This window comes from Peromyscus leucopus, chromosome 5, assembly GCF_004664715.2.
Source record: "Peromyscus leucopus breed LL Stock chromosome 5, UCI_PerLeu_2.1, whole genome shotgun sequence".
Taxonomy (NCBI): domain Eukaryota; kingdom Metazoa; phylum Chordata; class Mammalia; order Rodentia; family Cricetidae; genus Peromyscus; species Peromyscus leucopus.
The window spans coordinates 68,762,955-68,789,553 of NC_051067.1; the positions used below are offsets into that span (position 1 = coordinate 68,762,955).

At 36.9% G+C, this 26,599-nt stretch overlaps 1 protein-coding gene across 2 annotated transcripts in view; it reads left to right on the top strand.

The window, feature by feature from the left end:
• Positions 1–26,599, top strand: part of Malrd1 (MAM and LDL receptor class A domain containing 1) — a 584,432-nt gene that overhangs the window by 203,790 nt on the left and 354,043 nt on the right. For both annotated transcript variants that reach the window (XM_037205982.1, XM_037205981.1), the window contains 2 exons: positions 919–1,081; positions 26,167–26,323. In XM_037205982.1, the coding sequence (XP_037061877.1) occupies positions 919–1,081; positions 26,167–26,323 (320 nt within the window). The remainder of the gene's footprint in view (positions 1–918; positions 1,082–26,166; positions 26,324–26,599) is intronic.

Sequence of the window (26,599 nt, forward strand, 5' to 3'; positions counted from 1 at the left end):
CATTACAAGAGTCTTAAAATCTTTAAAGGTAATAAGACCAATATAAATGTTATTGTAAATCACATTGCTTTGAAATCAAATGCTTTTTAATTTACACTGACATCTTCGAGATTAAGGCAAAGTTAAGCAGGATATTACCATGGACAGAGAAGAGCCAAGAGGTCAGAGCTTGAAGGTCATTCAGGCAGCAGAAATGCTGACTGTGAAGAGATGGGAAATAGATGCTCTAGGAGCTAATTAACATCTCACCTCCTAGAGTGAGCACAATATTAATATATGCATTCATTCCCGCATGTTACTTTCTATGGAGATTCAAATAAAATGAACCTCAATTTTTAAATACTTTTCTTGTGGTTATATAAAACATTTGCCTAAATATTTTATTAGTGCTTAAAACTTACAGTATGGGAACTAGGGAGATGGTCCAGTGGTAAAGTGCTTGCTGAGTAAGCATAAGAGCCTGTGTTTGATGCCCAGAACCCACATAAAAGTCAGGTGTGACAGCTTAGTCTTGTAAGCCCAGAGATCCCGAGATCGGAAAGTTAAGATTCACTGAGGCATGCTGGCCAGCTGTCCTCATCTAATTGATAAATAGCAGGATAAATGCAAGATCCTGTCTCAAGCAAGTAAGTTGAACAGCATCTGAGAAGCAACACCCAAGGGTGATATGTGCCATGCACCCACAGGAACACACGGACACACACAAATACATAGACACATAAACACACAGACACACACAGACATATACACACACAGACACAGACACACATAGACACACACACACACAAACACACGCATACACACTTTGTAGTATGAATTTTAAAACAAGTATAAGAAAGTACTGCAGAGTGTAAGTTTCCCCTTCCTGACATGTTCATTGTTATTAGCTCATCTTGTCTTTGTTCTGTTTTATTCAAGTGCTGGAGGTTTGTACATTTGAAGAGAGAGACCTATGTAAATGGTACCAGCCAAAGCCAGCAAATTCACCCCATGATTCAAATACATTCAGGTGGGGACTTGGTAATGGGATCAGTATTCATCATGGGGAAGAAAACCACAGACCATCAGTAGATCATACAAAGTAAGTGGCTACATATTTTCAAAGTGTTTCTTGAGAAATATTGTTCTGACCCACCTCATCCTAGGTCAGTGTTATTGTAGGGGTTAATGTAGTGTCCAAGAACAAGAGGTTTGAATGCATTCTTTCACACTATACCAGTAAAAACAAAACAAACAAACAAACAAACAAAAAACCAAAACAACACTGAAAGCAAATGTGACTGGCAAGATGCCTCAGTGGGTAGGTAAAGGCACTGGCTGACAACCATGAGGGCCTGAGTCCAATCTCCAGGACACAAATGGTGGAAAGAGAGACCAATTCCCACAAGCTGTGCTCCGACTTCCATAGATACACGTTTTATACAAGCATCTATGTGCAGACATGCGCATGTGCATACATAGAATCACAGACACACACACATACAGATGCACACATATACAATTAAAAGCAAGGAATGATTCTGAGATTGCCACAGAAACTAGACACAAACATAGCATTAAAGTAAAAATGTGTACCATTTTAATAACTCCTCTCTGTGAAAAGCTCAGGAATTTGTTGTTATTTATTATTTATTCATTTATTTATTTATTTTTGCCTCTGCCTATGGCCTTTAATATTCTAGTCAAACATTCTGCAGCTGAGCTACATTTCTACCATAAATACTACTGCTATATATTTTTTTAAGTATTGAGGCTGATGAGATATCTCACTCAGTAAAAATGCTGAGGAAGTAGAGACAGGCAGAATTTTTTGTCTCCTTGGCCTACTTGGAAAGTTCCAAGCTAGGGAAGGACTCATCTCAAAAATGAAATAGATGATGTCCTGAGAAAGGACATGGAGTTGACCTCTGGAATCCAAATACATATACACACAGTTGCATGTATAATCTCATACATGCACCTGTTGTTCACACAAAAATGCACACATACCTGAACACACACACACACACACACACACACACACACACACACACAGTAAAATCCACTCATCATTCTTCTCTCTGAATGCTATCCATTTCTTTCTACATCTATCTTTCCTTTTTCAATTAATTTCATTTCCTCCCAATTTCTCCTTTTTCTCATTCTTTGTGTGTTTCATACACACATGAACACAGGCAAACATACAGAAGTTCTTCATAGACCTCTGAATATATTTTGTCCAGTATTTGGTAAACCATGTGATTAAATACTATCTACAACGTAACTTGCATTTTACTATAGGGACATTCCATAATTTATTAATTTGTACCCATTCTTGGACTCCCCAATTAATTTAATTTTCTACAATGATATTAGCTAAGAAAAGGTAAGCAGATATAGTGTATGTAGTCTGAGATACATTGTCTTAATGGGGAATTGACAAAGGAATGAACTATGAGTCTAGTTCTCAGTGAGGCAAAGATGTAAAGCATAGCCTGTGAACTACAGAGAAAGTGGAAATGGATTAGTAAATGTCGGGCGGGCTCTTTCTGCATGCAGGACAAATGAAACAGCACTGAGCTGGGGATGCTCAGAAAGAGAGCTCTCTCTCTCAGACAGACAGTGTAAGAGCAAAGCAGATGGCAATGTCATTTTTTCTTTATTGGATTCACCTTTAAGCCATTTGTTCACTGCAATATTTCTCATTTTTAGAACTATGTGAATGTTTCATACCTTTGAAGGTAAGCTTTATGGCTAGTATAGCAACCACTCTGTCTCTTGGCTTCCTTTTTACTTTATATATTACATTTTACAAATTAATTTTACCATAGTGACTACGTGTACAAAGTAAAAAATACAAAAGAAAATTGACAGTCTCATGATGACAAAGATTTTCCATTTGCAGTAACCCCAACCCAATTTGCTGGAGCGACCTTAATTTGTTCTAAGATAGTAGAAATGTTCATCTGCACATTTATTAGGCACTGGTTAGTTCATAAAATAGTATGTTCGCATATTCTATAATCATGCCTTCTATTCTAAAAGGATATTAATTTTTCTTAACAGAAATGGAGATTCTTTTTCCCCAAGTCTCCTGCTCCTCTTCCCCAACTTCCTGGTATATTTGTCTATGATTTCATTTGATTTTGTTTTTTATGTCTTTTGTCTTATATGGGAGGTGCAGGGTCTTACTTTGTAGTTTTGCATGGTCTGGAAATTGCTATAAAAATAGGCTGACCACAAGTCATAGAAGTCTACCTACTTCTGTCTCCTGAGTGCTTGAATTATAGGGATGTGCCCTATATCTGGCGATTCCACTTAATTATTATAGTTCAGCAATATTGTATCTTTTTTTTTTCAATCTATAGCTATGTGTGAAGTGATTTATACATTTTTCTTTACAGGGAAATTAATAGTTACCTCATCTTTTATTTCCTTTGTGTGTTTTGCCTAATCCACTCTTTTAAGTATGTAAGATAACTCATCCTCCCAGACTCTTTTTTTCTAGAAACGTTGTCACTGCAGCTCTTTGCCAGATAGTCCTCTGAATTCCCTCTGACCTGCCAGAGTTCTTTTTGTAGGCTCCATCTTCATCTACCAAAGGAGTACAAAATCCCTACAACTCTAAACCCTGTGACTTCCTATCCTTGGCTGGGCCTGCACTTCCTGTATCATCTGGTTTCTTTATGCTCCCTTACTGTTTGTGTATCTCTTTAAATATTAGGGATTTTTCACATGTGATGCCCTTTGGGTTTCTAGTAATGTTAAAGTGTAAGATGTTAAACGTTAACTAGAGAACTGAATCAAACTCTGATATGGAACTCTTAAGTGTCATGTGATGAATTTATCACTTGCTAGTACATGTCTCCATGGTGATTTTAAAAATATGTATTGTGAGATATTTGATCATACTATGAAACCTGAGTCTGTGTTTGTGTTAATTAAATAAAATCAACATTGGGTCATGAGGGAGAACCACCAGCTAGTTGAAAGAAAGCGATCATGGAGAGTCAGAGGGAGTCTGGACAGAGAGACACAGGGGAGTAATAGGGAGGACTTTGAGTGTTATGGTCCTGTTTGGTTTGGAGCAGCAGAAGAGATGCTGTCTTTCTGAGATGCTGGGGAAAAGAGAAGGTTGGCTAGTTGCTCCTCAACCTTTCTGAGCTATCAGGTTCTCATCCCAGCCTCTGGCCCCTGATTCTTATTGATAAATAAAATGATAGCATTTAGTTAAAAACTACATTTGGTGGCAGTGGCAGGAGGTAGATCCCATGGGAATGTATGCTTTCTAATTTTAAATGGTTAAATGCGACTTTCCCTAATGTTTTATTCCTCATGTCCTATACTTAGTAAAAAACAAAACCTTTCCAACCTTAAAATTATATAATTATTCTATTTATGTACAATTATTCCGGCTAGTTTGAATCAGGGCCTGTTTATAGCAGTCAGAACCTTACATACTATTTGAAATATTAATTTGGCCTGGGAGGAAAGAAGCCTTATAATTTAAAAAAGCAGAGGAGGAATGTTTTGTTTTGACTCAGGTAAGCATATAAATTTTTTTTAAAGTGACAATGTAATTCAACATTAATTATGACCATATTTTCCCATCTTAACAGGCCCTTTCCTGATTCTCTAGTTTCCATCCTAATTATTATTTTAATTGAGCTTTTGCTGTGTCATTTTCTCATGTCATACTTCTCATCATTTATTTTGTTCTGTTTTTCCAGAGCCCAGTAGCTAACACCTGTCTTCTTTTGTACTCCACAACTGTACCCTGTGTTCACAACCCACAAGCTCTCCTCTTCCTCCTTTTCTAAATCTGATTTCAGGGGAACTTTGCTGAATTCCACAAAGGGAACCTCTGTTTACATTACAGTTTCTACAGGTAAGGCTGAAAGACCCCTCAGCTTCTATGACTGTTGCTTCAAGAAAATATGTTACTCCATCCTTGATCACTTTTGTCAAAGTGGTCTTGTACTCAAGGGAAGTCATCATATCTTCAGCATCTAGTCATTTTCACTGGGTTAAATTTATCCCTTGTTTTCCGAGCTCTCGTTCACAGTTTTTCTTCTGGTAAATGATTTGTTTTACCATCATTTCACTCAAATAATAACAGCAGAGCTTCCCAAAGTTGACAAGTGACACACAATAATAATGTGTTGTTTTAATCATATTTATTAGTTATCAAGTAATGAATTGAAATTTCCATATACTACATGGTGCTGGGCTGCTTCTGATTTAAAGTCAATGGAGATTCCCAGATGCTTCTCTTGTGTGTGTAAATAGACTCTGTGAAATGGTTAAAGAAAATTTATACAAAGGAAAAATAAAGACCAAACTAGAACTGTACACAGGAGAAGTGAAAGTGTAAGTGGAATATGTCAATACATTATATAAGCCAGCAGCTGGTTTCTATCTATCCCCACCCTCCCACTTCCAATAAGCTACAAAATCCTGGAGGATTCCCAGGGACTCCATTTCCCAATCTGTTGCATTGTTTTCCGCTGCCTGGCCAAAGTAAGTCTCCACAAGGAGATAAAGCACAAAATTAAATTCATTTTAAATAAGAACACTTAACAGATGTTGTTAAATTTCTATACCCACATGACAATGAGCCTTGAAGAAGGCAATGGCCTCAAGCTGACACCTCTCCTTGTGTGTCTCTCTCTCTCTTTTCTACAGGCTCCATCCTCAGCCAAGGGAGGCTGTCTCTCCCATTCTATGACCTGTGGCAAGCTTCAAGCTCCATTTTTCAAATTTTGTTTTTTATTGAAGAGAAGCTCTGCCCATTCAGAAAATGCTTCTTTTTCCTCCTTTCTCTAGTGTGTGGCTCTAGAAACACAAAGGCAGTTTTCAAAGCCATTATCTCAAAAGAATTTTCAAGACCCATATTGAGAATTTAAAAAGATTGTGCCAATTATCCTTTCCTTACACCCCGCTCCCCAAGCTCTACACAAGGCAAAGATCACTTCTGGCTCAGTGCAGGAGAGATCATTTTCAGGCAAGCACAAGAGGAAAAAGACATGTTCATATATTTCAAAATATTCTTCCACTTTAAACACTTAATGAGGCAATAAAATGTCCAGATAATTCAAACTATGGTAGGAATATGTAGGGAACTTTTCACCGTGTATTGGAGTCCCACACAAGGTCTAAAAATGTGTGTTTTTGACATGAAAATAAAATGACAGGATTAAAAGACTGATATTTCAAAGTCAATTTTGCTTTTTTTAAAAAAAATATGCAGACACTTTGTCCATCTGAAATGAATTCTATGATGTAAAATTAAGGTTGCATTCTTATTTTTCATTTGTTTTCAGGAGCATGTCACCAGTTGATACAACCAGTTCATTTGCTTCAAATAAATTTGACAGCCCTTGCCCCTTTTAAGGCTAAGCCAATACAGCAGGAAGCTGATAAGGGCTTTTATCCCACACACAGCTTCACAGCTGGCAGGGTGTCTCCCAAGATTGCAACAAGGTAGAAAGCAAGCACTATTCTTAGTTACAATTCAACAAAATAATACAATAAAAAAAAATCACATAAAATCACCTGAAATTTGCCTATTTTCTTTAAATTGGGGTTGGGTAGAATCTCATTTTCCTTTATAGTATGAAAATAGAGAGAACATTTAGAAGAAAGTTATTTTCATAGTATTTTGAGAAGGTAAAATAATCTGGTGAGGAGGAGGAAGAAGAGAAGAATGACAAGGGCAAGAGAAAGAAAAGGAAGGAGGAGAGGAGGAGGAGGAGGTGGAGAGGAGGAGGGGAATGAGCAATATGGGATGAAACTATACCCTTTAATTCTCCAGAAACCACTAGGGAATTTGTCTGGAACCTTTTTCTTCCAGTGAATTTGTTTTGATTACTATGATTTTAGTAGTAGGACACTCACTGGGCCTATGCAGGGCTTGAATATCATGGAATGCTCTGGAGTTTGAACATGCTTGGAATGGTGTATGTAGATTTGGAGGTGTTGTGGAATGGTTTCTCCCAGCTTGCAGTTTCCTCTGGTCCCAGAACCCTGTTCTGAGACCCACATAATCAATGTAATTAGTCAGTCCATTAGCTCAGAAGGTGTTACTATAGTATGTGTACTGGTTCATAGCTAAGCACTGGAAGTGTTACATATCATAAAGTATGGCATCCAAGTCTGTTAGGTTTGGCTTAATGCCCATCACATGGTTAACTAAACTAAACTAAACTAAATAAATAAATAATTAGGAATTTTCCATGAGCATGGACTCATGGCCATAGGCAAAATTAAGTTCTTCATGCTTCCTCATTACACAGAATGATGTTCACTAAAAACAAAAAACAAAAAATAACCTTTAGCTAGAGTTTTCCTGCCTTGCTCACAGTCAGGACAAATCTGTCACCTGCCAGTCCCACAGGTGCTCAGACCCAACCAAGTAAACACAGAGACTTATAGTGCTTCAAACTGTATGGGCGTGGCAGGCTTCTTGCTAACTGTTCTTATAGCTTAAATTAATCCATTTCTATAAATCTATACCTTGCCACGTAGCTTGAGGCTTACCAGCATCTTCACATGCTGTTTGCCATGGCTGTGGCTGGCAGTGACTCCCTTTCCCTTCCTGTTCCCTTAATTCTCTCTGTTAGTCCCGCCTATACTTCCTGCCTGGCCATCAGTGTTTTATTTATTGACCAATCAGAGCAACAGATGTGACATACAGACCATCCCACAGCACTAACCAAATGATGAGAGGTAGAGGTTAGGAATATATATTTGTATTTTATATCCAAAGGCAAGTATATCTCCATGGACTAACACCATAACATTTTAATATTAAAAATATTTATTCAAATATTTTTATTAAAAGAAATATATATTGAATACTTTTGTAAAATAAGAGTGCAGTCCTCCCAAACCTGGTGGTACAGGGCTATAATCCCAGCTACTCAGGAGGCTGAGGCAAGGTAATATAATTTTAAGACCTGCCTAGGCTACAGACTAAGTTGAAGGTCAGCTTATTCAACTTCATGAGACCTAGTCTTAAAAACCATCAGGTCTGGAAAATCTCTCTTCCATGTCTTTTAATATGTTGGGAAGACTTACCACCAAGGTTTTTGTTTGACATCCTAAGTTTTTTTTTTATGTCTAGTTTTGCTTCACTTTGTGTTTTCTTTAGTGATTCTTACTTTCATGAAATTCTTTCAATGTTTCCCACTGTTTGTGTTTTCATTAAGGCATGTGTTCATATCCTCCTTAGGACCCTTGAGCATTTTGATAATTGATATTCTGAAGGCCTTCTTCTGTACTCAGCAAAGTTGCATTTCCCAGCACCTACTACAGTAGGGCTACTGGACTCTGGAGGAGGCACACTATCTTTGCAGTTCATATCCTTGATTTTGTGCTGGGATCTGGGCATCTGGAACTATGAGATTTCAGATGTTTCTTGGTGTAGATATGCCACCTGCTCTTGTCTTAGTTGAGTGGATGGTCTATTCTTTGGTTGCTGTTGTCCACTCTTGATACTAGGCTAGTGTGGTGGCCATGGTAGAGTGTTTCTTCAGGTTGACAGGTGGCACGAAGGAGTGGAATTGGACTAGGAGGAAATTTGGAAAGGAACCTTGGGAAAGAGCTAAGAGGACAAGAGTCTACACCAAGAGTTGGAGTTCACAGGGAGTAGAGGTAGGAAAAGGGGAGGGGCTCCTGCAAGCAGGATGCTTCAAGACCAGCTCAGTGCTAAATAAGATGTTTTCATCAAGCCTCTCACCTCAAGGCTCAGGGAAGAAGAAAGACTCCATGGATATGGTTTATTCCAGAGACAAAAGTATGGATGCACATATGAACTTACAGAGCCTGTGGTAGCATGCACAAGACCTGTGCAGGTTCAAGTCAGGCAGAATCCCAGCAATGAGAGTGGGTAATGGACACATGGTCCTATCCCTAAATCAAAGTTGTCTGTAATTGATACTCATTTGATACTGGCAAGGGGAAATACATTTTCTGCAATGGGATCTCACTGGGTGTATCAACCATACTTCAGGGCAGGCTCCGTGCTCAGGAATAATTGATCAACACAAAACAAATTCAATGATATTTTGTGGACTTTCTGTTTCATTTTGCTTTTTTGCTTCTTTATGGCAGTTTTGTTGCTTTTGTTCTTTTGCTTGTTTGTTTTGACTTTTGCTTTTATGTTTTTTTTTAAATTTACCTTTTGATTCGTGTGTGTGTGTGTGTGTGTGTGTGTGTGTGTGTGTGTGTGTGAAAAAGTGAAATAGAGAGAAAAAGGACAAAGCTGGGTGTGTAGAGAGGTGGTGAGGATCTGTGAGGGAGGGGAAAAACATCAAAATACATTATTTTTTCAAAACAAAATGTTATAAGTTTTTAAAATTAAAAATGGCTGGGCATACTGCTCAGCAAGTATCTTGTGGAAGAAGTGCCAAAGCCAACTAACTGATCAGTTGTCATGGGATTTAAATGTGTCTGTAGTGCAGATATATTACAGCAGTTCTGTTACCTTAGCCTTTGTTTTCTGTGAATTATGTACCAGAAAATGTCAATAGAAATAAAATACATTATTTTAGTACTTAAAATCCATATTTAATGCCAATTTAGAGGAATAACTGAACAAGCAATATTGGGAAAATTAACCTAGTGGTTTCTGCAAGCAGAACAAAAACAGATATAGGATCAGTCAGCTGTCTTAGAATGGAATGGTTCTGTGGACTCCTTACCAATGAGATCTGACAGCATTTACAGGAAAATAAAGCATAGGCAGCAATTTGTTCTCCTCTAACTCAGTTAATTCATTTGTTACATCTTGGTTTATTGGTACAGGGTATCCTACATGCAGCTGAGTTCCATGGCTTTGAGGAAGCTGTATGTGGATATGTAGCTGGAGAGTTTTTTCTCCAGGTCCCGCCAAGCCCCAGCAGCCCGACAGCCCACTTATAAAATAAACACACAGATGTTTATATTATTTAAACTGTTTGGCCTAATGGCTCAGGCTTCTAGCTATCTAGTTTTTACATATTAAATTAATCCATTTCTATAAATCTATACCTTGCCACGTGGCTCGTGGCTTCCTGGCATCTTCACGTGCTGCTTGTCATGGTGGCGGCTGGCAGTGTCTCTCTCTGCCTTCCTGTTCTCTCAATTCTCCTCTCTGTTAGTCCCGCCTATACTTCCTGCCTGGCTACTGGCCAATCAGTGTTTTATTTATTGACCAATCAGAGCAACACATTTGACATACAGACCTTCCCACAGCATGGATATGTCTGTTGGCCCAGTACATGGGACCCATCCTAATTCATGGCTTCCCCAGGAACTTCTAACAGTAATGAATGGTTTAAAAAACTTTTTGAAATTTTAGGACAGTTTTCAATGTATAAATTGACTCTGATGTATGTGTAGATAGCTGTTCTCCAATATTGTCCTCCTAGGCTAAACAAAATGACAAATAACAATAACTAAATATTAGCTGTTTTCATATTATGGAACCTTCTAGAAATGAAGTGATACTACTTGAGGGTTGACTATATGCTAGAATTTGTATGGTGCCTTTCATATGTAATCACAAGTAATCACAATTAACTTTTCAGTGATATTATTCTTGATTTACAGTCAAATACAAGAAGACTGAAACCTATTAGGCTACTGTCTCTGATCCTGATCCTTCCTTTGATAAAGTGGGAGCTACAATCTTTATATCTGGTTCTCCTTGATATGAAAGTATGCTCTTAAACATATTCCTGCATCTTTTTCTGAGTTTTATTTTCTGAAAGCCAAGCATTTGGAAGATTTATAGCATGCCTTAATTGCAGTTAACTAACTCTGGCCCAAAAGGAAAAGAATGTAGGTAAAGACAGAGCGATGGTAAGCTGGAGAGAGAACAGGATCTCTGAAATATCCAATGGTTGCAACTTCCTTGCCTTCTTTCTTCTTCACATCCAAAAGTTTATTTTTGTTCATAGAGATTTGTTTTGTTGCTGAAGGACAGTTGAGACAAGCTCACTGTTTGAGGCCACAGGCTGGGGTGCTTGCACCCCCACCCCAACTCTAGTTTTCTATTTTGTTTTTTTGGTATAGGATTCATTAGGTATCCAATGCCTGGCTAGAACTTGAGGTCCTCCCTTTCTCAGTCACCGATGCTGGTACTAAAGATCGTCAAGCCCAGTTTTGCAGTGGTTCTTAGCTGTGCTGTAGATTTACTTGCAGGCCTGGTTAAAACATCATGAAGTTTCTTGTTAAATAGGTCTGGGTTGGACCAAGGGATTCACATTTTGCACTGTAGGTAAGGGTTCTACTGGCGGGGGAAATTTTACTTTTTTAAACAAGAATTTCTTACATGAGTCCTTTATTGACATCATTCCCAACTCCCCTTTCTTTCCCAACCAAGTCCTTTCATTCCCCCCATTCCCTCTCAATATCATGACCTCTTGTTTTATTATTATTCACACACACACACACACACACACACACACACACACACACGCTTGACTCTATTTAGTGCTGCTTATATGTACATGAGTTTATGGGTTACCACTTGGGACTAGATAACCAGTATCATTTTAACTGCATTCTACATATTTATCGATATATATATATATATATATATATATATATATATATATCCATATATATTCTTATAGCTCAAGGACACCTAGTCAGATAGACCAGCAAGTCCAATTGCATTCAGCTAAATAAAAATTTTGGTGGTAGAAATATTGGTATTTTTGTAATCATATTGGAAAAATACCTAGCCACCTCAATCAGATAATGCACCAATAACTGCTTGTCTCATGTCCACACAAGAATGGCTGCAAAAATTGTGTGGCTTACCTTGACAACGTTTTCATGTTTCCTCACTATTCACCTTCCATATGTATACTCCTATTATTTCCTCAATTTTACATCTCTGCTGAATCCCCATGGGTAATTATTCCTTTTAATTATCTTTGTTTATGTGCTATTTATATATTTTCTTGTTTGTTTATTGGTTGGTGGCTTTTTTTTCTGATAATCTGACTTCTCCATTTTGAAGTCTTTTATTACCATTATCTTGTGCAAAATTCTTCCCCCAAAATTTAGTTTCATTTGGAGCTTTTATTGGCTTTTCCTCAACATTTAAATATTAAAAAGGACTAAAAATTTAAATGATTTAAGGAATATACTCTATAAAGGTATGCCAGAATATAATATCAAGATAATTTGGAATTGTCTAATAAAAAGTAGACAATTATTTTACTAGTTACATGTCTACTAATTCATAAATTGGTATTTATGATGTTTGCTAACTAAAACAGTCTTTGGAAATCTTTCATTGTTATTTATAAAATAATTTTATTGTTCTTTGTTTATTTTAGAAATGTGACTGAATAATTGTTAACAAATTTATTCTTGTTCTCTCAATGAAGGCATATGTAAGAAATTCTTTTTATGAGCATGTGATCTTTTTACTAAACAATGTGTTAGCCTTTGTGCTCACTGATAGATGTTTCTTGTTCTGCTTTCCTTCTTGCACTAATATGGAAAGGTTAGAGCCAAACCATTATTATTGTTATTATTGTTTGTTAAAAAAAAGTAATGAGTTTTGTTATAACATTTTATATGGCACATAGGTAGATAGATATGTCACCTATCTATCTATGAAATGTAAATTCTCATATTTACATATATAGGTGGATGTAGATTTGATATGTGGGAGAAAACATACTTTACTAGTCAATATTTTCCCCTCCATTAACGTTTTTTCTTCTTCCCTCAGCCTGCCTTTAAACTGATGCTTTTCCTCACATTTTCCCTATGTCTTATTTCCTTTTCTGCTCTCTCTCTCTCTCTCTCTCTCTCTCTCTCCATAAATATATGTGTGTGTGTGTACATACAGACAAATGTATTCTTCATTTGAGAGAAAGCATGTCTTAGTCTTTTCAACTCATTAATTTCATTAGATTAATGATTCATTTTTCATTGTGATCAAACTTCTATTGTGTATGTATGTGAGTACATGTGTGTATCACATTATTTTCCATTCATCTGTTGATGGACCTTTAGGTTGTAGAACAAAATTTTTATTGTAATGATAATAAAGTTGTCAACTCTTGACTTTCCATAGTATCTGTGTCTATTTTTCTTAGTGGTCACTGTATTGAATATTTGTTCATATGTGTATATGTATATCACATATACAAAATACATGTTTTTTTTTAAATTCATATGTAGTTTTAATGGACACAGAGGATCAATGATACACAAAGAGAGAAAGTATAAGAAAGGTAATTTTTGTTCCAGTTAAAAAGGGTTTCATCTTGCCGGGCGGTGGTGGCGCACGCCTTTAATCCCAGCACTCGGGAGGCAGAGCCAGGCGGATCTCTGTGAGTTCAAGGCCAGCCTGGGCTACCAAGTGAGCTCCAGGAAAGGCGCAAAGCTACACAGAGAAACCCTGTCTCGAAAAAACAAAAAACAAAAAACAAAAAAAAAAGGGTTTCATCTCTGTGATTTCGAGGCCAGCCTAATCTGCAGAGTGAGATCCAGGACAGGAACCAAAACTACACTGAGAAACTCTGTCTCTAAAAAACAAAAACAAAAACAAAACAAAAAAAGGGTTGTGTAAAATTTTACTAGGTAAATTTAAAGTGATTTTTATACCATAATAGAGGAATAATAGAGTGTCTTATAAACTATATACATATAACAAGTATTTGTGTGTGCATCTCTTAGCTTCTGATACTATACTGTATATTTGCAAGTAATATTATAATTTTGGAGTGAAATGAGATTTAAATATGATAATTAATAAAAATAAAATGAGCAACATTAGTGATTTTATTAGAAACATACTGATTTGTGAGCCTTGTTTTAATTGGGATAGTTTATTATTTATTGATAATTGTTTTCATTTTATGCAATAGTCACAATTTTCTCATTATAATTATTCATTATAGGATAATTAGAGTTATTAAAATTCTACAATTATCATATTAAAGTAGGGAGTTTATATAGATGATATTTTCCTTATGTATCAACAATATTTAGACATTTTATTTGTGCATGATGATAAAAATGATCTAGTTTCTGGAATAGCAAAATCTGTGGCCAAAAAAAATTCTAGATTTTGATTATGGTGTCATTACTGATATTTTTTAAAGGATTTTTTTGGGCTATGTGTTGTGCCACATGCCTTTACTCTCAACATTCTAAAGGCAGAGGCAGACAGATATCTATCAGTTCAAGGCAACCCTTGCCTACATAGCAAGTTCCAGGCCAGGCAGGGCCATACAGTAAAAAACTGTGTCAAAATAAATAAAAAATTGTTATTTAGCTCTTTAGTTATATTCTGTATGAACATTGTTACTGCATATGCAGTCTTATAATGTATCAACTATATTTATAAAATTTAGTCTTCAAATATTGCTTTTGAAAACATTAAAATGTCATTTAATAGCTACAGTTTGTACACTGATTTATAGAAATAACTTGTACAAGTAACCAAATTATAGAGACTAATATTTAGATATCACAAACGAGACATTAGATGCCATTTAAAACAGAATATAGGAAATAAAATGGACGCAGCTGTTCATTAAGGACAAGGTTAGAAGCTAGATGGCTAACAAAGCAAAAGAGATTTATGGCAGGCTGAACTTTAGAGCTGACTGTAAGTAGCTGTGAAAAATTTTACTTCTCAAACCCAAAGTGATATTTATAGCAGTAGAGAGGAATGACAAATGACAGTTATCTTGTGCGAGAGTAAAATAGGAGCAAGTGCTTAGGAAGGAAATAGACTTGGTGTCGGAAGAGAAGCTACTGAAATCAGAATAAAGATTTCACCAAAAGTATTTATCTTACATGAGAGCTGATAGGGCAAGAATGAAAACATACCCATAAGACAAATAGATATCTAAGAGGGAGGGGAGAGGAGTGGTGGGAGGGGGGAGGCAGGAGAGAGAGAGAGAGAGAGAGAGAGAGAGAGAGAGAGAGAGAGAGAGAGAGAGAGAGAGAGAGAGAGAATATTGATAGATTTTAGGAGTCCTTGATGTTAGAATAATAGAAATACTCAAAGAGAAGTGGGACTGATACCCGCTGAAAGTATGTTTTTAGAGTCAGGCAAACTAGAAAAGAAGCTCAGAATTAAATTGTCTTGGTGGAGAACATGACATGTCCTGAGAGTATGAATAAGTGAGAGGCCGAGATCATGATGCAGAGCAAGATGACCAGAAGCCCTGCTTCATCCAATTCTTTGCACATTTGAGAGCTGTGTCTTGTTGCTTGGCTTTTTGCTGGTCCGATTCAAACATTTATCGTCTTGGATAAGTTACCCATGTTGGGGTGGAATGCTAAATGCTATACTTCTCAAAACTACTCTCAAAATTTTAAGGCAAAACAGAGATTATTTTCAAGCAAATGAAACAATGAATTTGTTATCAGAGACTCCCATTAAAGGAAACTTTACTAAAAAGAGAAAATTTAGATGGAAGTAAGCAATTGTGTTAGTGTGTGAATTGCTGACAGATAGGTAATGTGAATGGATACAAGCGAATACTGACTCTATGCAACAATCTTTTGAGATTTAAAACAAACATGTAATTTCCATTTTAAAATATTTTAAATTAGTAAACCCCCCCCCGACAAAATGGAAATCTTTGTATAACATTTGTATTCTAAATGTTTCATAAAAATAGCAAAAATTGCAAACAAACCTCCCAGAACTCTGTCTGTAACATAGTGTAATGCTTGAAACAGCCCCTGAGTGGTGGCAGATGCTCTTTCTTCCAATTTCTTGCCCCATTCCAACCCATGTTCTTTCAGTTTTGCAATCAACTTGAAAACCAAAATCCATGTTTTCTCAACTGAAAATAACAACCAGCTAACCAAACAAAACATAGAAACAAAAACCCCTACCAGCTTGGTGGACACTGATAACAAGGGAGGTTTAGATCTTCTCTGACATGCTGTCATAGAATACCAACTTTGTTAGCCTGCTGAGAAGTTCCCTTGGAGTAGACATAAATGAAGTAAATACCACAGTAAGAGGGGTAATCAAAACTCAAAACTTAGGCCATTGGTAAGACAAATAAACAGGTCTTCGAAAAGACTTACTGAGAACAATGAGAAAAAACCAAAGGTTTTAAAAGAGGGAGGTCATTACTAACAAACATGAAAAATGTTGTTAAAGTTTTATTGTGTCTGATGCTATGAACCTGAGAACTTGGGAACAATGAATTCAAAGGTTATGGTTTAAAATGATATGTTTGTGTTGACAAGGTAGGGTGTCCTATTTAGCTTTAATTGCCAACTTGACAGAGCCTAGTGTCAACTAACAGGAAGGCCTTGATTGAGAAATTGCCTCAAGCAGATCAGATATGCCTGTGTCTGATGCAGAAAGGTCCAGTTTGCTCCTGCCACTATTATACCTAGGCATATGGCCGTGTGTCATATAAGAAAAAAAGATAGTGTATGGAGTTTTTAGTAAAGTCTACATCAGAGAGCTGAGCAATATATTTCAGTGTCATACAATGAAATGAGTTTAATGTGTAAGAATCCAACACAGACGATAAAAATAAACTTTTAAGCCTAAAGTTTACTTACAAAACACAGACATTGTAAGAGTGTTTACTTATGATAGTAGAACCCATTTTTACTCTTTCATGGTTTCAGTTACTCCTAGCTATTCAAGATTTAAATAAATTGAATGGAAAATTTTAGAATCCAACTATTCATAAATTTTAAATATGTGTCATTGTGGGTAGTGGACAGCTTTGGGCCATATAACGCCAGCTTTTCTGGGGCCAAGAGTCATCCCATCATTGAAACTAAACACACTACATGCTATCTGCCTGGTAATCACATAATAGTCATCTTGACTACCAGGATGACTGGCCAGATAATAGTGCTTGTGCTTAAGCAGTCCTTTTGTTCTTACCCACATTGTTCTTGTTAGCCAGGGTAACTAATTCCTATACTGAGTTTACAAATTAAATGTTAGATGTACACATAAGGCAAATGTAAAATATAGGTTGTCTTCTGCCATGTCAGGCATCCACTGGGGATCTTACAAAGTATGAATTACTGTGTAAACTTTGGAAGAGCAGAACTATTCATAGCTACCGAAATATCAAACTCTCGTGTGAAGAAATTGATTTTCATCTATATTCTGTTAATGTTTAATTAAGAGTGATCCTTGATAATTATTTCTGTCCAAATCTAACACTTGGCTATAGACTGTGCTCTGATCCCACTGGAGCATAATTTCTATGTGTCATTCAACAGGGAGAATATATCAGACATGTAAGAGCAATTCTGAACACACCTAGTAGCCATAACTTTTAACTGAGGAGATGGGAAAAATTAATGGAAATTTGACACATTCTCTCAGAAAATACAATTTCACTGATACATTAATAACTAATGGGATGGATCAGGTATTGCTGTGGCAGATGAAAATTTCTTAAGGGAACCAACTGAGGAATATTTTTACTGTAAAGTAAATGGCACAGTTTTTTATTATATAAAATATATTCATTTATATAATGAATGAATGGAATAATATGTTGAGGTTTATGGTATAGTTTTAATTAATCTTGACAGTTTTATGCTGGGGAAGAAAAATATTTATTGGATGGAGAAATGGTTTTAAAATGCAAAAGAACGGAATTAGAATTTGTTCACCAGGCTAGTCTGAAATTCAGATTGTTCAGATAAGAAATGAGGAAAACTTTACCTCATTTCTGTGTGAGTGGGATGATTAAAAACACATTCATTGTTTATTATAATTGCTGGTAAATGGCATATTCTCTGTATTCTCATTTTTACACAGAATTACTTCTGATTGTTTTTGAACATCAAAGACATTTGGTCACAACTCAATAAATGTCAGTAACAAGTTTCCAGAATACACTATATATATTTCACTTTTAAATGGCAATAGCTAGTATTCTAGATGTTTCCTTGATTTAGTAAAGCTACAGTTAAGAAAAATACTGGAGAATGGTTAGAACTGGACAGAATTAGTAGATGTGGGATGCTTTGTTTATTTGTTCTTCTAGACAAGATCTTCCTCTATCGTTCTTTTTTTTCTTTTTCTGTAGTAAAATAAATCCTCCCCTTTTCCTCCCTCTAGCTACATCTCTGAGGTGTTCTTTTAAAAACCATTTTTTTTTTGTTGGTCAAAATGTAGCTTATGTCATTTTTTTTTTCTTTCTTCATGAAGACCATAATTATTTTAATATTTTTTTATAGGGAAGCTTGCTGGTAAATTATTCCAATTAAGGAAATCTGAGCATGTCTCCAATTCTTCCTTAACTTTGAAAGCTATGGGACATTCTTGTTTAGTCTGTTTAAGACACTTTCAACATGTTATTCTGATGTCTTAGATGGTTTTAGATGAGACATTTATTTTTATTTCTATTGATTTTCTCTGGCCCCTTTCTTTGTCTGTATACAAGGCTTTTCTCGGTTGTCTTTGATGGAGCGTGCTTTGACAATGCTGTACACATGCTGTTAAGTTTCTCTAATATGTACCTTGTTGTCATGAAGCTAGGAATTTTTCAGCCATTAGCTCAACAGACATTTTCTTTTCTGCTCTTTTCCCATCTTCTAGACTTCTAATTACTTCACTCTTGGTGTTTTTTGTGTCTTCCATATCTCTGAGCCAGTGATTTTGCTTGTCAATCTTTTTATGATTGTAAAGCTAACAGTGTACTGACATATTTCCATGCTCACTCATTCCTCCTTTGATCTTACACAATCATTGCTTTAATCTCACCTATGCTTTAAAACATCCAATTAATATACTTATTAATAACTGAATTTCATTTAGTTAGTTATGCTAGAATTTACATCTTCCTCTCAAGACTATTTATGTATTCAGTAATACCAAAAAAATTTCCCTTGGCTTCTTCTGTAATTTTTTAATGGTTCTTTAGTAGGTGCTGTAGAATTTTTGTCTGATTTATCTAAATCAATGTCTCACTTGTGAGTTTCTATTTATTACTCATTTTTGGCATGTAATCGTCACATTTTATATCGTACTGCCTGTCTAATGGCTTTTGATTTAAAAACCAAATATTGTCATGTGTTTCCATTCGTTTGGCTATTTGTTCCTGTGCTTTTTCCAATCTTGGCCTCAAAAGTTCTTGCTCATACAAACCCTCCTCTTTCTCACCAATTGGACTCCTGGAGCTCCACCTGGGGCCTGGCCATGGATCTCTGCATCCGGTTCTCTCAGTCATTGGATGAGGTTTCTAGCACGACAATTAGGGTGTTTGGCCATCCTATCACCAGAGTAGGTCAGTTCGGGCACTCTATCAACCATTGTCAGCAGTCTATTGTGGAGGTATCTTTGTGGATTTCTGTGGACCTCTCTAGCACTTTGCTTCTTCCTATTCTTATGTGGTCTTCATTTATCATGGAAACACATGAACTATGAACCAATAGCTGAGGAGCCCCCAAATGGATCAGACCCTCTGGATAAGTGAGACAGTTGATTAGCTTGATCTGTTTGGGAGGCATCCAGGCAGTGGAATTGGGACCTGTCCTCAGTGCATGAGCTGGCTGTTTGGAACCTGGGGCTTATACAGGGACACTTGGCTCAGCCTCGGAGGAGGGGACTGGACCTGCCTGGACTGAATCTACCAGGTTGAACTCAATCCCCAGGGGAGTCTTTGCTATGAAGGAGATGGGAATGTAGGGTGGGCTGGGGGGAAGGTGGTGGTGGTGGTGGCAGGAGGGGAGAGAACAAGGGAATCCGTGGCTGATATGTAAAATTAAATTAAATTATAAAATTAAAAAAATAAAAAAAACCCAAATATTGTCAACAATATGTTGTGTAACTCTCATGTTCATCTCAGATGCACTGCTGTTCTTTTAAGGGGTTAACATTCTTGGATCTGAAGAGTAAACCTCATCCCCTCTACAGTGTGCAGCTGCTCACATCTCTGCAATGTTTATGTGGCTTTCCAGTGTTGTTTAGCGCTCCATTTGGTGGTCAGCCAAGGCTTCAGGCAGAGACAAACTCATCTCTGCACTTCACTGTCTTCTAGGAATTTCCTTATTTATCTCCATCTTCTCAGTTTCGGACTCTGTTTTCTGAAACATCCTGAAGGCATTTGTTTATGCCCTGTTTTGTGTCTCTGTTACAAGCACTGGCAATTATCACAGCAGCTGCTGATATGATAGAGTTGGAATCAACATTTCAGTAAAAACCAGCCCATAGGTTACATCTAACCCACTGCCTGACTTTTGGAAATATTTATTGGAATGCAGTGTATACTGCCCCCTCATTTGTATATTGTCTATGGTCACTTTTGCCTGAAAAAAGGAAAGTTAAGTAGTTGGGATAATATCCTGCATAGAGTAAAAGATAACCCCCTGTCTTTTCACAGAGAAATGCCCAGCCTCTGAAATAGAATGCTATTGAACTGTTTTTCTGTGTTTTTCCTCAAAAGTGTAGTTCAGTAATCCCATAGAAGGTAGGAACAATGTTTTAGTTATTACCAGCAACGACTGTATCAACAGTAAGATGAAGTCTTTGTCTCTGACTAAAAGAAAATGGGACATTTTTATGTCTTTGATTCAAACTAAATTAAATAACAGATTAAATTGAAAGAAGACAGTTTAGTAAATTTCCAGTTTCATCTTATGGTACTTTTCATGTTTGGTTTGAAAGATAAAATCTCACTATTTTTCAAATTGAATTTAGTACTATTTTTTTTAAACATAAATATATTATACATGCTCTTATGTGTGCGTTTTCTGAAGGAGAAATGTCTAGGTGGCTCTGCAATCTTGCTACAGTGACCCTCCTGAACCTTTCCTCCTGTGGCACTTGGAAAGCAGGCTCCTGTTTTCTTTCTGTGCTTGGAATGGCTTTGATAAATGCTCCGTGAGTAACAGAGAAGAGACTGTAAGTGAGTACAAGTTCACCTCTTGGCTTTGACTCCCCCCAGTTCCCCCACACAGAAACATTTAATTAGTGTTTCACTGAAATTTTCATAGACATTTTACCAGCTTTGACATCTGGATGTCTGCCCAGTAAGCATCTATTTTATGTCATGTTTCCTTGGAGAAGATTTTTTTCCTCAGATTTTTGGTTAACTGTTTATTTCTGGTCGTTTATGAAGATTTGTGATTGTGAGGGTTATCAAGTATCTTCTTGTACAAGGTTGGGTGCTGTTGTCATTTTGTTTCTGGTTGCTACAATAAAATACCCTGACAAGAGCAACTAATGGGAGGAATGGTCTCTTACTTATAGTCCAACATTGCAGGGAAGTCAAGGCAGCAGGCACTTGATAAATATAGTCAGTCAGTTCCTTCATCAGTCAAGAGTAGCAACAGTGATTGAATGCATTCATGTGTGTTGGTGTTCAGATCACTTAGGCTTTTGTATTAGGTAGAGGACCTAGCCTGTGACATATAGTTCTACCCACATTCAAGGTGGAGCTTCTCATTTCAGTGAACCCAAGAAAATCCCTCACAAACATGCTTGCTGACCAGCCTAGAAAATTCCTCATTGAAACTCCCTCAAGATCGTGTCAAGCTGATGACTAAAACTAATTCTGCTGGCTAGTCTTTGTCAACTTGACATGAGTCAGAATCATTTTTGAAAGAGAGAATCTCAATTGAGAAAATTTCCCACACCAGATTAGCTTGTGAGCAAGCCTGTGATACATTTTCTTGAATAATTGTTGGGGGGATGGGTCCACAGTGGTCTTAGGTGTTATAAGAAAATGGGCTCAACAAGCCACAAGGAATAAACCAGTGAGCAGCTCTTCTCTAGTGTCTCTGCATCAGCTTGTAGATGAATTTCTAAACAGTCTTATTAAAAAAGAAACAGAGCCAAATACAGAGGTACAAGCCATAGAGAGCAGAGTAATAGCCTCCAACTAACCTTAGCTTACTACCTCGCCATAGCTTTCCAAGAGAGCTTCTTCCTGTCTTTAACCTATGCCTTTATTGCCTTCCTGTTATGCCTTCTCTTTGCCATTAGCCCAGTCACATCACTCCTTCATCACTGCCTGTCTGTACAGACCTCCATGTCTCTACGGTTGGTACTGGGATTAAAGGCATGTGTCACCATGCTTGGCTTTGACCATGAACACACAGAGACTCTGCCTGTCATGTGATTGGATTAAGGGTATGTGCTGCCACCACCTGACTTCTGTTTATGGCTATGACCTCTGATCTCCAGGCAAACTTTATTTATTGACATACAAATAAAATATCACATTTCAGCACAAATAAAATGTCACCACATCAGCCCTTGCCTCAAGGTTGCTGTCGGTTTGGGTTTCTGCAATGACTCCCTCAGCTGTGATGTGGAACTGTAAGATGCAGTATCAGCCTTCCCCACCCCCACCCCACCACTACTACCAATTACTTTAGGTCACTGTGTTTTGTCACAGTAATAGAAACTCTAAGAGAATAACCACCACAATTCTTTCTTTGTCAACACACACACACACACACACACACACAGAGAGAGAGAGAGAGAGAGAGACAGAGACAGAGAGACAGAAAGACAGAGACAGAGGCAGAGAAAGAAAGAGAGAGATATCACTTTAAAGTGTAACTTTCCACCTCTTGTCCCCAAAGTCTCATTTTTATCTTATAAAGTAAGTATAGTGCTGTGTCCAAGTTTAAAAGATCCATGGGCATTAAAAATTCCAATACTTTAAAAGTTCAAATTCTCTTAACTCCGAGCTCCTATAAACTTCCAAAAAGTAGGACACAGAAAATGTTCTCATTTCAAAATGGAAGAATCAAGGCATTACAAAGGATAATGACACCAAAGTGGAGCCAGTAACTATAAGGGAAAAAAAGGAAAGCCTACAGCTCCATGTCCTATATATGGGGTTTGTAATGTTATCAACTGAGCCCATTATATGCCTTTAATCCCAGCACTTGGGAGGCAGAGACAACCAGATCTCTGTGAGTTTGAGGCCAGCCTGGTCTACAAATAGAGTTCCATGACAGCTAGGACTATACAGAGAAACCCTGTTTCAAAAAAGAAAGAAAGAAGGAAAGAAAGAAAGAAAGAAAGAAAAGAAAGAAAGAAAAGAAAAGAAAGAAAAGAAAGGAAGGAAGAAAGGAAAAGAAAAGTATTTGTGGACATAATAATGATTCCATTTTATACTTATGAAAGATTATTTTAGGTGACATGTGAAGCCTATGTGGAGTGAGTCAACAATGGAAGTAGGTAAAGCAATTAGGAGGCATATTATACTGTGAAAGAAATCTCAAGAATTTGACTTACAGTGGTAGCAATAACTTAAAGAAGAATGGTCATTTCAAGCCTTATCTTAACAGTAGTACTAAGTTTCAGAGAAGGCTTGAGAAACTTTTAGATTATTCTATGATAAAATGCTATAAAATTAAACTACTCCAGACAGCTGTTTAAACAAAGTTCACATATTAAATAAGTCACATATAGTCCATTTGTTGGTAGTCATGGGTAGAAAAGCATAAGGTATTTTTTCTTGGTTGTTTTGGTGCTTCTTTTGTATATCTTAATGTATGTAGCTACACTCAATTCTTGGTAGTGCTGGTACACTGGGGTATTAAGCATACAAAGATTAATATAATATATATTAATCTGAGATATAATTCAGACAAATACATATAATGGTCTTACCTCTTATAAACTGCCTTAACTAATACCATCTGTATCTGTCAGGTTTCCTTCACTATAACAGAGTATCTGTTATAAACAATTTAAAAGAAGATACTATATTGTGATTTATGATAAAAATGGTTTTATAATAGTCAAGGCAGAGCATTTTGGCAGGGAGCTTGTACATGGTCATGTTAGACCAAAGCTGGTCATCTTACTATAATCAGGAAGCGAGAGACTCAAGGTCATGAACAAAATGTATTCTTCAGTCCTATACAGCTAGCGACATACCTCCTTCAGCTAATCCCTACTTATTTTTTTTTAATTAAGAAAAAAATTTCATTCATTTTACAGACCAATCAAGATCCCCCTCTTCCCTCCTTCTGGCCCCCTAGCCTCACCCTCCCAAATCACCCCCCACTTTCCCTCACAAGAAGGCAAGGCCTCCCATGAGGAGGCACATCCAGTAGAGGCAAGTCCAATCCCTTCCCCCTGCCTCAAGGCTGTTTGAGGTGTCCCATCATAGGTAGTGGGCTCCAAAGAGCCCCTTCATGCACCAAGAATAGATTCTGATTCTACCACCAGGGGACCCCCCAGCAGATCAGGCTACACAATTGTCTCACCATGGCCTAGTCCAGTCCCATGCGGGCTCCACAGCTGTTGATCTAACTTTCATGAGTTCAAAATGACTCTGAGATACCATCTTATACCTGTTAGAATGGCTAAGATTAAAAGCACTGCAGACAGCTTATGTTGGAGAGAATGTGGAGCAAGGGGAACACTCTTCCACTGTTGATGGGAGTGCAAACTTGTACAGCCACTTTGGAAATCAGTGTGGCAGTTTCTCAGAAAATTGGGAATCAATCTTCTTCAAGACCCAGCTATACCATTCTTGAGCACATGCCCAAAGGAATGCTCAATCATACCACAGAGACACATGCTCATTTATATTCATAGCAGCATTATTCATGTAGCCAGAACTTGGAAACAACCTAGATGCCCCTCAACTGAAGAATGGATTAAGAAAATGTGGTACATATACACAATGAAGTACTACTCAGCAGAGAAAAACAATGACATTATGAGGTTTGCAGGCAAATGGATGGAACTAGAAAATATCATCCTGAGTGAGGTAACCCTGACTTAAAAGGACAAACAGTGTATGTACCTAGTCCCTAGTTCTTAAAATTCCAATCCCTCCCAGTGATCATTAAACAGTAAATCCGTAAATGAATTATTCCACAGATGAGGCTAGAGCCCATCACCTCCCAGAAGCTCTACTTCTAAACTTAGGTGCCTGGTGGACTGCACCTTCAATATATGTAAGTAAATATTTCTGACTGAAACTCTATCACCCCTGGAAGGTGGAATACAAAGTTGCTTACTTCATCAACAGAAACTATGACAGAAACAAAAACATGAATTATAGCTGCTAGTTGCTGCTTATCTAAAGTGGGCAAGGTGCTGTGAGGTTCCACTTACTGATTTCTAGTTCTTATTCAGAGTGCAAAGGGAGCCAGCTATTGTATAAAATGCAGAGCCTATGTTCAGACAGGTTAAATAGCCTGTTCAAAGTTGTGTACCTTGTAAAAGATGAGGCCAGAGGCCAAACCCCATCAAGGCTTTTGCAGGCAATTCTATTTCTAGTTCCCTTGAGAGCCAATGGCATGTCTGACAAGACTGAGCACTCGGTAACGATGCAGCCACTGAGTGAAAGAATCTGTCTTCCTCTCCATCTATTCCCTGTTAGCTTTCCTTTCTAAAACAAAGGATGATAACTCACAATGAAAATGGTTTTAGTAAGCAATGAGCTTAATTTCTACATTATCAAATAACTCTACCTAAGGTAGGAAGGATCAAGGAAATAAATACTTTTTAAGGAGATCTTGTCTTCAAAAGTTGAAGAATCACTTCTTTACATAGTGCTTCAAATAGCTGTATAATAACCTAGCCTATGTTTTGTATTTTTATATCTCTTTATTGAATTTTTAATGATAAGACCATGAACTTTGTCTTTTATGGGTAAAGAGCATTAGTAGTTAATTATTTCTACCATTTCTTTTGAACCTGGGTATGTGAAAGAAAAGACACATTTTTAAATTAGCTATAAGCTTATTAAATATGTTGACATGAAACCTAACTAAATTAATGAAGAGGGACTAAATTTGAACCGAAACCTTTCCAGACCTGGGAGTTGTGCTCCAGGCTAGCTGTTTTTCTGTTATTTAGTGTGTGTATTTGTGTGTTTGCCCTTTCTTCCTCATTTCATTGTGCTCAGTGATTTAGGGCTGCATCTTACCCAACTGAAGATAATTTCTACAAAGAGATCAGGATATTTGTTATATCATTATATAAAAGCAAACCAACCATACTCTTACAGAATTGGTCAGTTTGATGTTAACAATAATTTATACTCGTGTGTCAATAGATAATACAAGGCTCATAAATTCAGAATGACAACCCAGGAATATTCCAGGTGGAGGTTACAGAACCTAACTCTGTCATAAAACAGAGTTTTATAAAAAATAGAAAATAATTATGTAACTATAAAATGTGAACATTTTCAAATTATGTTTCATGATTTTGTATATGATGAACATTTTTCCTAGAAATACCACAGATGGTTGGTACCTGTATGCTGATAGTTCATATGGGAAGTTTGATGATCTGGCTGATATTCTCACTCCTGTCATCTCCCTCATGGGACCGAGGTGTACTTTGGTGTTCTGGACGTATATGAATGGTGCCACAGTTGGTTCTCTCCAGGTACTGTGTAATCAATATTGTTTTTGGAAATTTATATATAAAAATGCCTACATCATAATTTATAGTGTCATTAAAATAAGTGGAAACTACATTAGCATCACAATGCTATATGAAAAGCTGTTCCAGAGTTGGACATTTTTCTGCATACTATTTTCTGTCCTGAACTTGAAGCTCTTGTGAGATATTATTTTGTACTAGGGCATGCTATGTTGATTTCAGCATCAATGTTGAGAGTATAACATAATCAAGTGGATGTGCTATGTGTGGTTTGACAAT